The sequence below is a fragment of the Mustela nigripes genome, chromosome 1 (assembly GCF_022355385.1).
Source record: "Mustela nigripes isolate SB6536 chromosome 1, MUSNIG.SB6536, whole genome shotgun sequence".
Classification (NCBI taxonomy): Eukaryota; Metazoa; Chordata; class Mammalia; order Carnivora; family Mustelidae; genus Mustela; species Mustela nigripes.
The window spans coordinates 69374077-69387969 of record NC_081557.1 but is presented as its reverse complement, the minus strand read 5'-3'; the positions used below and the strand labels follow the sequence as shown (position 1 = coordinate 69387969).

At 35.9% G+C, this 13893-nt stretch overlaps 1 protein-coding gene across 2 annotated transcripts in view; it reads left to right on the top strand.

The window, feature by feature from the left end:
• The window catches only part of MTMR2 (myotubularin related protein 2), a 123552-nt gene that overhangs the window by 69072 nt on the left and 40587 nt on the right, over positions 1–13893 (top strand). For both annotated transcript variants that reach the window (XM_059413188.1, XM_059413194.1), the window contains 5 exons: positions 804–879; positions 4268–4362; positions 4525–4635; positions 7441–7542; positions 8650–8733. In XM_059413188.1, coding sequence (XP_059269171.1) covers positions 804–879; positions 4268–4362; positions 4525–4635; positions 7441–7542; positions 8650–8733 — 468 coding nt within the window. The remainder of the gene's footprint in view (positions 1–803; positions 880–4267; positions 4363–4524; positions 4636–7440; positions 7543–8649; positions 8734–13893) is intronic.

Genomic DNA, 13893 nt, shown 5'->3' with positions numbered 1-13893 from the left:
AAAATCTGGAGACAATGAAGATTATTGTTTGGTAGTAAAAGAGGAAGAGGTGGGGAGGCTCGTGGTAGCTAGGATGACATATTTATATTTAGTTTATGATAACGCCTTTGTGTGCATGTGTGTGCGTGTGTGTGTGTGTGTGTGTGTGTGTGTGTGGTTGTTTGGGTTGTGAATCTATTATACAGATACATGTTTCTGTATCTATCCATTCTTGGAGTCCAGTATAGTGTTGATCGTGATTTTAATCTATTTAAGATCTCTCTTCAACAAGATACTTTATTACCATCATTTCCAAATTCTCTAAACATTAAATCTACGTAAGAGCCTGATTTTATCTGGGTTTCAATGCACTAAGGCCCCTGGGCATGGCTTAATGGAAGAAACATGAGCTTTGCAGTCCACTAAACTATAATTCATATCTAGATTCTGACTTGTTACTGTGTGATCTTGAACAAGTTAATTGTCACATCTGACTTGTTTTTCTTCATTTAGGAAATGAGGATAATAACAGATATCTACCCTTTATGGGGCTGTTGGGGAATTCACTGAGAAAAATGTCAAGTGTTTTGTACAGCACCTTACACGAAGTAGGCACTCAGTCAATGCTGGGTAGAAAAACTGCAGCTTCACATGTTATACATGCCAACATCACAATCTCTATAACTTAATTTAAAGTAGTATGTGTGATATAATGTTGTAACTTTAAATAAGAGCAAGTATGCTCAATTGAAATTGGAGTGAAAAAGTAGCCTTTGAATAAAACATGTTTCTTTTCTTGTTCCCTCCTCCCCTTTCCAATCCAGGTCCTGAGGGAATCTAACAAATTAGCAGAAATGGAAGAACCACCCTTGCTTCCAGGAGAAAATATTAAAGACATGGGTCTGTAATGGTATTTTTTGTTGAATTTACTTCTCTTTTCTGAGTGCACAGACTATTCAGTACTCTCAGTGTAGAGAGAACAGGTTCATTGTCCAAGACACCTCCTGTCTGGCAGCACTCATTACTGCCACCCTTCCCAATATCTGGTGTGGCCCCTAGGCCTAGACCCATTACACCTGCTGGTTTTGTAGTTGGACTGTAGGGTAACATGCAGATTGAGTTATATTCTGCTGCTTTTCTGTTTGTTCTACATTCATTGAAAGTAGGGGCCTTTTTTTTTTTTTTAACTCTTGCTGAATTTTCAAGAGTATTTCATTATTTTGAATGACTGCAGTAAGAAATTGGTTTGCCTAGATAAAACATTGGATTGTCTGTCGCTTTGTACAAGTGATTTTTCTTAAAACACATTCTTTCTTTCTGTTTCCTTTATTTTATCTGTTCTGAATAAACTCGTGTCAGTTTTTGGATGAAGGTATTTCATCTCCATTGCAGCGCAAGCTGTTTGCATGTAGGTGCTTTTCTTCTGCAGCCTAAAGAACTAAGCAGTAACTGATTGTATGGACTTTTTTTTGATGTTGTTCTTATGCTTTTACTTCATTAAATCTGTATGGTGATCTAAAAAATACCATAGCTTTTGAGGAATGAAGTAATGTGTTAGGAGAACAAATGGCTTCTTAGCCAGAGAAACAGCACCTTTCATTTTATTGTCAATTTACAACATGGGGTGGAAGAGGAACCAGGGAGGGAAATTGAGGAGTGAAGAGAGTGTGATTAACGGTGTGAGCTAGAGAGAGCCAGACTGTGTACTTACCTTTGTCCAGGTAGGTCCTTTACTTCTCCCCTTCTGTATTTTGGATTCAGTGCTTCCTGTGCACTGGGCGCCATCTCACCATCTCTGCCCATCTAGTGGACACCTGCCATGAGGGCACAACTCACACGCCTCTCCGTTCCTTGAACTTTCCTCATCCCACAGCAGAACGGACTTCCCCTTCATTGTATTACTTAGTATATATTTTTATGTCTCTTTCTGTACAGATTGCATGCTCTCATCTATTACATTTGTTTGTATATATTTTATATCCTTACAGACAGGTATTTTCAAGGTCATTTTAGTCTACCTCACCGAAAATATGGCTTCTTCCCCTTTGAACTCAGTGAAAATTTGAGAGGGTTAGTAAATCTAAGCTCTTTTGGTACCACCAGGCAGTATCAGTATTCTAAAATTTAGAGGACTACCTAATATATTAAATATTCTGGTTGAAAATTATCTGTCTAGACTTGATTATATGCAAAAATGACATTGAATGTAAAGTGTAAGGCTAGAATAACCTTGAATATGTTAATTCCTCTAGAAGAGTCATTTGATTTTTAGTTGGCCTAATGTAAATCTTCAGTATAGTTTTTTAAGTTAGAGTAGTGTTAGGAACATCAATGGCATGCTTTAAGCAAGTAACAGTCTCAGGGTATTGTGGTCTGGGTATATCAGAAATAGAGATAGCCCCAGACTACAGTATTTTAACCTTTAACACAGGAGTCAGATGGTGCTATGTTAGTGGCTTAGCTTTGCATGACATGATGGAAAGAGATTTGGAATTTGTAGTCAGAGGATCTGCTTTCAAGTCTTAATCTTAGCAGTTCCTGGTTCTGAAATATTAGGCTTTCGTTATACTTCTCTCAGCCCTGGTATTCTCATTTAAAATTTATAGGTGTAAGTATAAGTCTTATATAGGTTTGTTATGAAGGTTAAAGGAAGTACTCAGGTGAAAAATACTTTATAAACTCTGCAGTGCAGGGGCATCAGTGCTGGGTGTTCCTACTGTCATTTGCTCTGGTGTGGTTCCGGTCATAATCTCTCATCTATTTGGTGCAAATCCTGCTAAGCACAAATTCTTTCCTCAGTGTGATTTAGCTACTACCAAACTGAGAAGGAGGATAAAGTGGATAGAACAAATGATCAGTGACAATAGTAACATAGATATAAACTCTTTTGTATGTGTAGTACTTTCATGAATATTATCTCATAATTTTAGAATAAAAGGTAAGATGTAACAAAAACATGGGGCTAAGAGGGACATACATACCTTGAGGCAGCTTATAGAACAATGAGGTTGATTTTCTTGTGTAAGTAAGAAAACTGGCTCTGGAAAGAATCCAGAAATGTTTTAGTAACATTGAATAAAGCCTTTCTACTTGAGGTAAAAATTTATAAGAGCAAGAAAGTATATGCAAGGCAAGTTTGTATATCTTTCCATATGATGAGTTTATTTAATTTTAAAAGTGCCCCTCTAAATGAAACATGCATTGGAGACAACAATTTAAAAAATGTAGCTCATACTTGAACATTCCTGAGGGAACTACTTTGAAGGTTAGAAATGTTTTTGTAAGATCAGTCTCATTTCAGATTCCATACAAAATGTTCAGTCCTTCAGAGTAGTGAGTAAAAAGCAAAGTCAGGAAGTTGTAATACCTTATTAAATGTATCTTATGTCCCTGCATTTTCCCAGAAGTCCTTTGGAAAGTTCTTTGCAATTTGTTGCTTCTAGTTGTGCCTTACTTTCTGGAGTGATGAAGATATTCCTTTACTTGCTCATTTGCTGCTATAATGACATACCAGGGATTTATGAATATTTTAAGATGTAAAAAAGTTTGTAGTGGGCATTATGAACTCTACCATATTAAATACTATTTTGAGCTAGTGGTAGCTGAGTTATCCTGCTTAATTAATGAATGTTTTAAAAAGCATTATACTGTGTAGATCCATTATTTATCATTTAATAAAACAATTCTTGTAATTGTTTCTTTCCAAAATTCGACATCAGTTGCTTGGTCAGGAATATAATATCCTCTTATTTTACTATTATCTTTCAAAGAGATAATGTTTCATATACATTGCATTTCTCCTACAATACTTTCCCCATAAGTATAATCAGGTCAGGAGTTTCTCTTCTATATTTCTGATATATTTTTAGAGAAATGTTGATACATTAAACTGACCAGAAGACAACCAGCAGATTGATGAGGTGACCTGGAAACTGTGCTGACTGGTGACTGTGGCTTGAGACATCTGCAGTTATTAACTGAATCACTACTACCCTTCCATCCACTACTCTAGCTTCCGCACGTATTTTATCCAGCAGGGATAGAGGCTAGCCTTGTCTCCTGTCAGAGGGTAGGGGTCATCTCTACCTCTTCAGTCCCTCCCAGATTTCTGCATGGTTAGAAGCCTGGATTTGGCTTCTGGGTTCTGTTGGAACACTGATTCTGTCATTTTGGAATATAGGTTAGAACAGCAGTCAGAATTTTAGTAAATTTCACTTCTGAAAAGATGAGAGTGCAGTTTTTAATAGTGCATGTTGTATAGTAAATTGTGGACTCTTTGCTTTTGCAGCCAAAGATGTAACTTATATATGTCCATTCACTGGTGCTGTCCGAGGAACTCTGACTGTCACGAATTACAGGTTATATTTTAAAAGCATGGAACGGGTAAGACTTGTTGGATTAGATTTTTATATGTACATCTGTATGTTCTTTGCAGTTTTGTTCATTTTTTATCATTTTTAATTAAGGCATTTCTAATTAAAATAATTGTACAGTATCGATTGCTTAGTTTTAATTGTTTTCTTTTTTTTTCTTTCCTTCCCTTAGGATCCCCCATTTGTTTTAGATGCCTCTCTTGGTGTGATAAGTAGAGTAGAAAAAATTGGTGGTGCTTCTAGTCGAGGTGAAAATTCTTATGGACTAGAAACTGTGTGTAAGGTAAATGTTATACTTACACAATTTTATTTGGTTTGAAAAGCTTTCTTTTTAAATTTTATTTATTTATTTGACAGACAGAGATCACAAGTAGGCAGAGAGGCAGGCAGAGAGAGAGGAGGAAGCAGGCTCCCTGCCTAGCAGAGAGCCCAATGCGGGGCTCAATCCCAGGACACTGGGATCATGACCTGAGCTGAAGGCAGAGGCTTTAACCCACTGAGCCACCCAGGCACCCCTTTGAAAAGCTTTCTATTAAATAGAGCCTATGTGCAGAAACTGGTTTCCAAACTGTAAAGTACATTTCATGCTGTAACATCATTCTAGAAGACAACAGCAACATTTAAGAGTAATAAAAGGTGATCTATCATGAATTAGGCTTGAATTCTTTTGGACCCAGTACAAGATACTTTGACATTGATTATTTCATGTGTATATATTTATATATGTGTGTATATATACACACCTCATCTTCTTTTCCATTCATCTGCTGATGGACACTGCTTCCATAGTTTGGCTATTGCAAATAATGCTGCAGTAAACACAGGAATGCATGTATCTACTCAAATTAGTGTTTTTTGTATTTTTTGGGTAAATATCCAGTAATATGATTACTGGATTGTAGGGTAGTTCTATTATTAATTATTAATTTTTTGAGGAACCTCCATACTGTTTTCCACAGTGGTTGTACCATTTTGTATTCCCACGAAGAGTGCAGGAGGGTTTCTTTTTCTCCACATCCTCACCAACACTTGTTTCTTGAGTTTTTGATTTTAGCCATTCTGACAGGTATGAGGAGTTACCCCATTGTGGTTTTGATTTGGAGATGTCTAACTTGTATTAAATGCATTGACACTTGAATGAAACTTAAGATTTTTACACTTTCATCATTCTGTTCAGTCATAGACATTTCATCTCTGGTGCCATTTCAGTTGGTAGCTGCTCTCCTTATGGCCTGATTAATACCTGTGCACATTTCAGTTCTAGAAATCCTTTTGTTTTTTTTTTTCCCTGCTTTTCTGCCAGTGCCAAACGTAAAAGCAACAGCACATGCATAAATTTCAAGTTACTTTTTTTCTTTCTTTTTTTTTTTTTTTTTAAGATTTTATTTATTTATTTGGTAGGGAGATTACAAGTAGGCAGAGAGGCAGACAGAGAGGGGGGAGCAGGCTCCCTGCTGAGCAGAGAGCCTGATGTGGGGCTCGATCCCAGGACCCTGAGATCATGACCTGAGCTGAAGGCAGAGGCCTAAGCCACTTAGCCCCTCAAGTTACTTTCTTATGCTAATCTTTAGTTCTGTAAATCTAGTAATAAAGGTAATGACTACTAATTATTTTTATACATTTTCCTTCATAGTCAGAAGGGCTCTAAGAGTATAATAGCTGTGAAAAATGTGTCAAGCACATTGTCTCCTAATCACTTTATTGTAATCTAATAGTAAATGGAGCGTAGAATATGAGAGGACATGAAATCTTGATCATTTTAAATACAGTTTTTCCATGGAGCAAGATCATTATCAACAAACGCAAACATTTGTAGGGCCCCATCTGTGGCACTTTTAGATAACCCTCCAATTAACAAGAGTGATTATGAACATCTCTACTAGTTGTAAATATATTTACTGAGGAAGAAACAAGGTATCAGCTTAGGTTTCCGCACATGTTTGTTTTAAAGTAAGGTAAAGCTAGCGTCCTCGTTTTGGATCAGATTTGTGATAAAATGTCCTACTTGTTTGTGTACTGCAGATGCATTAGAGTGCAGTGTTCCTGTATTCAGTTTTATAGAATAAATATAATAAAGCTATTTTGAATTCTGCTTAGATTAAAACACTTAGATAAAATGGGTAGTCTTGAAATTATTTTTTTAGAAGATTTTTATTTATTTATTTGACAGACAGAGATCATAAGTAGGCAGAGAGGCAGGCAGAGAGAGAGGGGGAGGCAGATTCCCTGCTGAGCGGAGACCCCGATGTAGGGCTCAATCCCAGGACTCTGGGATCATGACCTGAGCCGACGGCAGAGGCTTTAACTCACTGAGCCACCCAGGCTCCCCTCTTGAAATTATTTTTAATCCCCAAGTTTTTCTTAGTGCAGTTAAGATGTCAGTAAACCAGAACATGAATATCTATATTGAGACTGAGCATAGAAAATTGCTTGAGGACGAATAACAAAAGGGAGCCTGGGACTTTAGATCTGACTGTAGAGGCAGGATGACATCAACCAAACATTTGGGAGTTTATCTGCCAGGAGGTGTTTGAAGAGCTTGGACCTGGAGAAGAGGAAGAGATTTATGTACAGTTTGATTCTATCAGTCCAGTAGCAGAAAACGTAGAAGATCCAGTGAAAATGAGCCCTGAGAAGGGATCGTAAATAGGAAAGTTATCACCAGGCATGATGGGAACAAGGGCACTTATGAAATATAACAAGAGCTAATTAGGTTTTTAATAGGGAAATCCATGACAAAAAATGGGCTTTCACAGGGAAAGGATACACACCGAGCTGTGTATCTACCAGTCATGATAGTGAGCTTCAGATACAGTATCTCTTATCAGGTGTTATCTCCTTTACTGGCCTGTTGTGAGTAAATAAGCAGAAATAAAATTTCTGTCCTCTGAATTTTGCCTTGTATTAGAGTGCCTTTTTTTCTTTCCAATTAGACATTGTGATTTCCCTTCCTCTAGGAGTTGTCTTATTTTCGTATCCCACATTCACAGATCTTAATATTCTACAAGGTAGTTCTGAGTTATCCTTATGTGTTCATTAAATAAAAGGTGAACGGGGATCGATGACTTGGATCATAAATCTTTTCTAGGATATTCGGAATTTACGGTTTGCTCATAAACCTGAGGGGCGAACAAGAAGATCCATCTTTGAGAATCTAATGAAATATGCTTTTCCTGTCTCTAATAACCTGGTAAGATGTTTTTTGTCTTTGAAAAATGTGTATTGTAATTCTTGGTGTAGTGTAAAGAAACTTGTCTAGGCTACCTAGAATCTACATTTGTGATCCTACTTTGTCATTAAACCAGATGCATAATTTAAGTTTAATCTAACCTCTTGGAGCAGTTTCTTTTAGGTATGAAATGAGGAGGCTGAGCTAGCAGATTTCTGAGGTCCATTCCTGCTTGCTGACGTTCTATAATTATATGATCTTTCTATAGAGGGTGTTCCCACGATGAAAAGCTGTCTGTAGTCTTCATTAGGATTTGAAATCTCCTTTTTATTATTTTTTAAAAAGATTTTATTTATTTATTTGAAATCTTTTTAATTAGGAGCTGAGAGTTAAGTCTAGCAATTTTAGAGGAAAGAGTGAGCAAATCTTCGCGGAGTTCCTGCTACCTGCTAGCAGTGGTGCCCCCTCATTAATGTTATATAATCTAATTAATATTTTATAATATCCCGTGGTGGTAAATATTATTTATCCCTATTTTAGAGTTGAAACCAGGGGCAGGTAAGTAACTCAAGGGTACAGCTAGTAGGGAGTAACATTTGTAATCAGAATTTGCTTTTTGATTCTTGTTTGAATGTTTTTCACCATATTTGTTTCTGTCCTTCTGTCTACAAAGATGATAAATTAGATTTTCTTTTTTGGTACACTGATCACATACCAAAAAACAATATGTTTATTCAGTATCTTTTAGAAATGTAGCATTAACTTCAGCTGCTTAACTGCTGACATCTGTGATGTCAAACTACTTAATTTTATCAGAAGATGTCTTCTGTAACTTAAATAGCTTATATCTGAAGGAAATATGGTGATATGTTAGCATTTGATACATCTTGGTGGTGGGCCTCTGTGCTTTCCTATGTGTTTGAAAAATATGAAAACAAAACAAAATAATACATTTTCAAAATTATAAAGCAAGAGCCAAAACAACAATATGGAAAAAAAAAGGACACCATACAAAATATCCTTGCAGACGAGTGAATGAAAACTTTGGGTATGATAAGGATTCATTTCTGATTCATGACCCTCTGAAATGTCTTTTTGTAGCTATTAATTCTGTTTGCTGTTTTGTAGCCTCTTTTTGCTTTTGAGTATAAAGAAGTATTCCCTGAAAATGGGTGGAAGCTCTATGACTCTCTTTTAGAGTATAGAAGACAGGTATGTACTTTTATTCTTTCAGTTTTAATATTTTGCATTATTTTCATTACAACAAAAAACTTAAGGGTAGAGGTATATATCTTTATATAGTTGTGTGGGTCGTGTTGTTTTAATGAAGGCTAATCTTGATTCTTTGTCTACCTTTCAGTTTCTCTAAACTGTTTGAGACTGTTTTAGTGATCTTTTATTAATTTACTTATCTAAGAAATAATAAGTAAATCAGCTTCTAAAAATGTTTAATATTGATAAAAATTAAATGGTAAATATATTTACATTTTAATATTCTTATGTACCATTCAACATTATTCACGCACCTTTTTCTCTTTTGGAGATCCTATAATATAATTCTGAAAAAATTTCATAGTAGTTCTGCTTATAACATAGCCCCCCATGAAATTTTGAAAGTTTTAGATCTTCAGAGAGGACACACTTATACATAAAATGTTATCAAATCAAATCTGATAGTATACCAAAGAGATAATACATCATGACTAAAGTCGGTTGGTTTACTATGAGAAACCTATCAGCATGATATACCACAGTAAGAGATTAAAGCAGAGTTCAGTCTGGAAATCTGTGTGACAGTCTGTCATCCTCAGGACACCACTTCCCAGAGCCCTTTAATGAATATTTAAACTCTGCCTAAAATAGTCTTGAACGATCTGCATGTTCAGTCTGCTTTCTTGAGAATTTAAGTTAGGACACATTGGTTGTTTCTTTGGTAATCATTAGATTTGAGATCCAGGTTACTCTAGAATTCAGATATGAAAATAAGCTTTGATTTTTGTATTTAGATTTCAGACATTGTGTTTGAATTATAGAGCTTCTAATTTATTTAAGTTTGTTTCACAAAGCAAGGAAGAGTAAAAATCCACTACCAGAGAACTAAAGATACCCAAATGGTTTGAAGTATCATTTGTTGCTCAATAGCATGTAGTCAGTAAAATAAAATTTCTTAGTCAGTTATAAAGCCATCAGATTGGCAAAATATGAGGCAGAATATTCAATAAGTGAATCAACTAGAAATCATGAGTCTACAAGTTAACATTGCAAGATTTTTGCTAATTCAAAAAGCAAGTGTCAGAATTAGGTGGAAAAGCAATCAGAAGATCTGACCATGTCCTGAGAATTGTTAAGATGAGAAATATTCTCTAGGAATCTAGGCAAAAATTACCATCAACATAGAACTTAAAAGAAATAAGTTATTATGGAAAAGAGAGTAAGTTAAAGAGTAAATAAACAGCTATACCCCTGGGGTGCCTGGGTGGCTCAGATGGTTAAGTGTCTGCCTTCGGCTCAGGTCATGGATCTTAGGGTCCTGGGTTTGAGCCCCGCTTCTGCCTCTTTCTCTGCCTATTTGTGATCTCTCTCTGTCAAATAAATAAATAAAATCTTAAACAACAACAACAACAACAACAAAGAGCAACCCCTCCCCCCCAACTATACCCCTATAGAAGGAGAATTAAGAGATTAGGAAATGTGGCTGTCAGAATAGAGCATTGACTCTATATGAAGTAATGCAGATGCTTTATGGTCTTTGATTTACTAGATGAAATTTTGACTTTTTTTCCAGCAAAGCTAGACACTTTGTCTCTGATGCAACTAAATTGAAGTATAGTGTAGAGAACTGTGTATTTCTTGTGGTTGGAAGACTCAGGTTCAGGGGTGGATTTTGATGTATATTAAGTTTATTACAGAAGAAAATGAAGGTAATCTTTTAATATAAACCTTAAGTCTAAAGATAATGCATCAGATTATTCCTTTTTTTCTTTTCAATTAAAATTAAAAGTGGTGACACTTGCACTCTGCATAAAATTTAGAAGTTGAATTTGAGTTGAAAAGTAGGTTTCCCTTCCAGGACAACCTTGTCCCCCAGCCACACCAGTTCCTCTTTCTTAAGGAAATAATGTTGTTGGTTACCTATGTATGCTTTCAGAGATTTTATGCCTTCTTTTTCATTTAATGTGTTTTGGAGGATACATACCATCTCAGAACATACAGACCTGCCTATTCTTTTTTTTCTTTTAGGTCGAGGTGTAATTCATGTACCATAAAATGTATCACTTTAATGTACAGTCCACTGGCTTTTAACATATGCACAAAGTTGTGCAACTCTTACCAAAAATTCCAGAGCATTTAGAAGACTGAGTTTGAGTCATATCTTTAGCTCTTACTTAGTTCTCAATCTTAGGTATGTGTTCTTGAATGAGTCATTATGTCACAGTGCTTTTATTTTTTTACACGGTCATAGGAACTGCTTTATAGGAATGTTTGAAGGATTAGTAATATACGGGAAGGTATTTTATTAACCAAAGAAATCTATCCAAGTGATTATTACTGTTTATATTATTTTGTAGAGCTCTAAAAACGGAAATCATGACTGGTGGTGAGATTCATTGTGTGTAGCCACTAAAACACGAAAGGAAAGTCACATTAATTCTGTAGACCTGTACATTATATTGCTAATCATGTGTTATTTTTAATGCACAAAATTATTAATAACTATTTAAATTTTTTATGTAAGAGGATGTTTCTTGAATTTATTCTTGATGCATACATATAGTGATTATACAGAGGACTCTTGAAATTTGTGGATAAGATCAAGAAAAATCATCAAGTTGCTGAAACAGTGAAAATCAGTCTTAAGGAAATGAACATGGTCTTCTGCAAAAATATTTAGTCACAGGGTAGATAGATGTATTGCTTAGCAAATTTGGAAAACACTCAAGTCCAGTCAAGGAAAACAGAATTTATTCTCAGCATTGGAATGTGAATAACTAAGGAAAGCTATCATCCAGTTAATTGGGTTGTAACTTGACTCTGACAAACAGATACATTAACTGAAGGACAGTGATTTGCAGGGAGATTATAAAAATGGATGCCAAGGATCAGTAGCTGTCAGATGTCTTTAGTACTGTCTACAAAGAGTGTGTGCTGACTGGTCAACTCCACTTGTCGGTTTGGAAGGCAGTTCCTTCAGTGGAGGTCAGTATACCACCTTATCTAAGAATAGGAACACAACAGCATTAGTGTAACTTAAGTCAGTGGTTCTACCCCCACCCTGCCAGTTTCCTGGAGAATGTGACACAGTCCCATGGGTAATAGTGGTTCTCCGTGAGAGTGATTTTTCAAGGATATGAGAAGGGATTGAGAGATTAGAGTACTCCCTGGATTGGGGATGGTTCATCAGGATCTCAGGTGAGGTATGCCTCTTGGGTGATCTGGCAGTCTTAGCTCTGACTCCATGTTGCCTAAGAAAACTTGAGAAACTACTGTCGCTTTTTGTGAAGGCTTCCTTGCGGGTCATTGATTTAGTCATTAATCATTCCTTCCTTCACTCATCCATCCATCCATCCAATTTATCTGGCACTATATATACTAGTGGCTAAGTCTATGAAACTAGAAGACACAATCCTGACTTCCAAAGAGCCTATACTTAGTGGAGGATTCAAAGAGGTAAGCTGATAATTAAAATACACAGCAATAAATACAGTGACAGGTAAAGCAAGGTACTCCAGTGAGAGAATATGAAGCCCTTTGGGAACTGAAAGTATTGGTATAGGCTTGACTAAAGACTGGAGTGGCAAGAGATCAGACTGGGGAAAGCTGAAGTGTGAAGGGCTGGGTTTTGCTAAGTCCATAAAGGAGTTTCTTTCACAGTTTTATTGAGAAATAATTGGCATACGTCACCGTGTAAGTTTAAGGTACATGACATGATGGTTTGATTTGCATGTGTTGTGAAATGATTGCCAGAATAGGTTCAGCTAACATCCATCTTTTCATATAGACAGAATAAAAACAAAGAAGAAAAGGAAACCATTTTCTCCTTTTGAGGGGAATGCATAGGATTTGCTCTCAGCAGCTTTCCTGTGTATCATACAGCAGTGTGAGCTGTAGTCATCATGTTGTCCATGATGTCCCAAGCAGTTACTTCTCTTATAATGGAAGTTTGTACCTTTCTGCCACCTGACCACTTTCTTCCAGTTTTCTCTCCCCTAACCACAAGTCTGTTCTTTTTCTGTCAATTTCTGTGAGTTGTTTTTTATTTTTTTTTAACATTCTGCATATCATATAGTATTTGTCTTTTTCTCTCTGACTTATTTCACTAAGCATACTACCCTCCAGATCCTCCTGTGTTGTTGCAAATGGTTAAGATTTGCTTGGTTTTCATGGCTGAATAATATCACATTATCCATTCCTCCACCAGTGGACACTTATGTCCATGTCTTGGCTGTTGTAAACAATGCTGTCCTGGTTATGGGCAGTGCAGGTATCTTTTCCAGTTACTGTTTTCATTTCCTTATATATCTGCAGAAGTGGAGTTGTTATAATACTGTAGTTCTGGGTTTGATTTTCTGAGCATCCTCACACCGTTTTCCATAGCAGCTGAACCAGTTTACAGCTGCACCCACAGGGTTTTCTTTCTCCATCTACACCCGCTTCTGTCATCTCTCTATTTTTTAAATTTATTTTTATTTCTTATTTTATGATGGCCATTCTGACAGGTCTGAGATGAGATCTCATTGTGGTTTTAATTTGCATTTACTTAATGACTATATTGAGAATCTTTTCATGTGTCTATTGGCCTTTCATATTTCTTTTTTGAAGAAATGTTCATTCAGGTCCTTTGACCATTAATTTTTCTTTTTCTTTTTTTTTTTTTTTTGAGTATAGCTGCCATACTGTGTTATATCAGTTTCAGGTATACAACATCATGATTTGGTTTTTGCTGCTGTGTTGCATGAGTTCTTTATATATTTTGGATATTAACCCCTTATTAGATATACAGTTTAAAAGTATTTGAATTTCTGTATTAACAGTTGTAATGTTTCCTTTTTCATTTATAATTTTGTTGATTTAGACCCTTTCTCTTTTTAACTCGGTTAGTCTAAGAGTTTGCCAACTTTATTTATCTTTTCAGGGAATGAACTCTTAGTTTGTTTAATTCCCCTCCACCCCTTCTTTTCTGTTTTATTTATTTCCACTCTAGTCTTTATTGTTTCCTTTCTTCTGGTAACTTTGGACTCAGTTTGTTCTTCTTTTAGTTAAGATATGCACTTACGTTGTTAATTTGGGATTTTTCTTGCCTAAAAAAAAAGATTTTATTTATTAGAGAGAGGGGTTGGGGAAGGGCAGAGGGAGAGGGAGAGAGAGAGAATC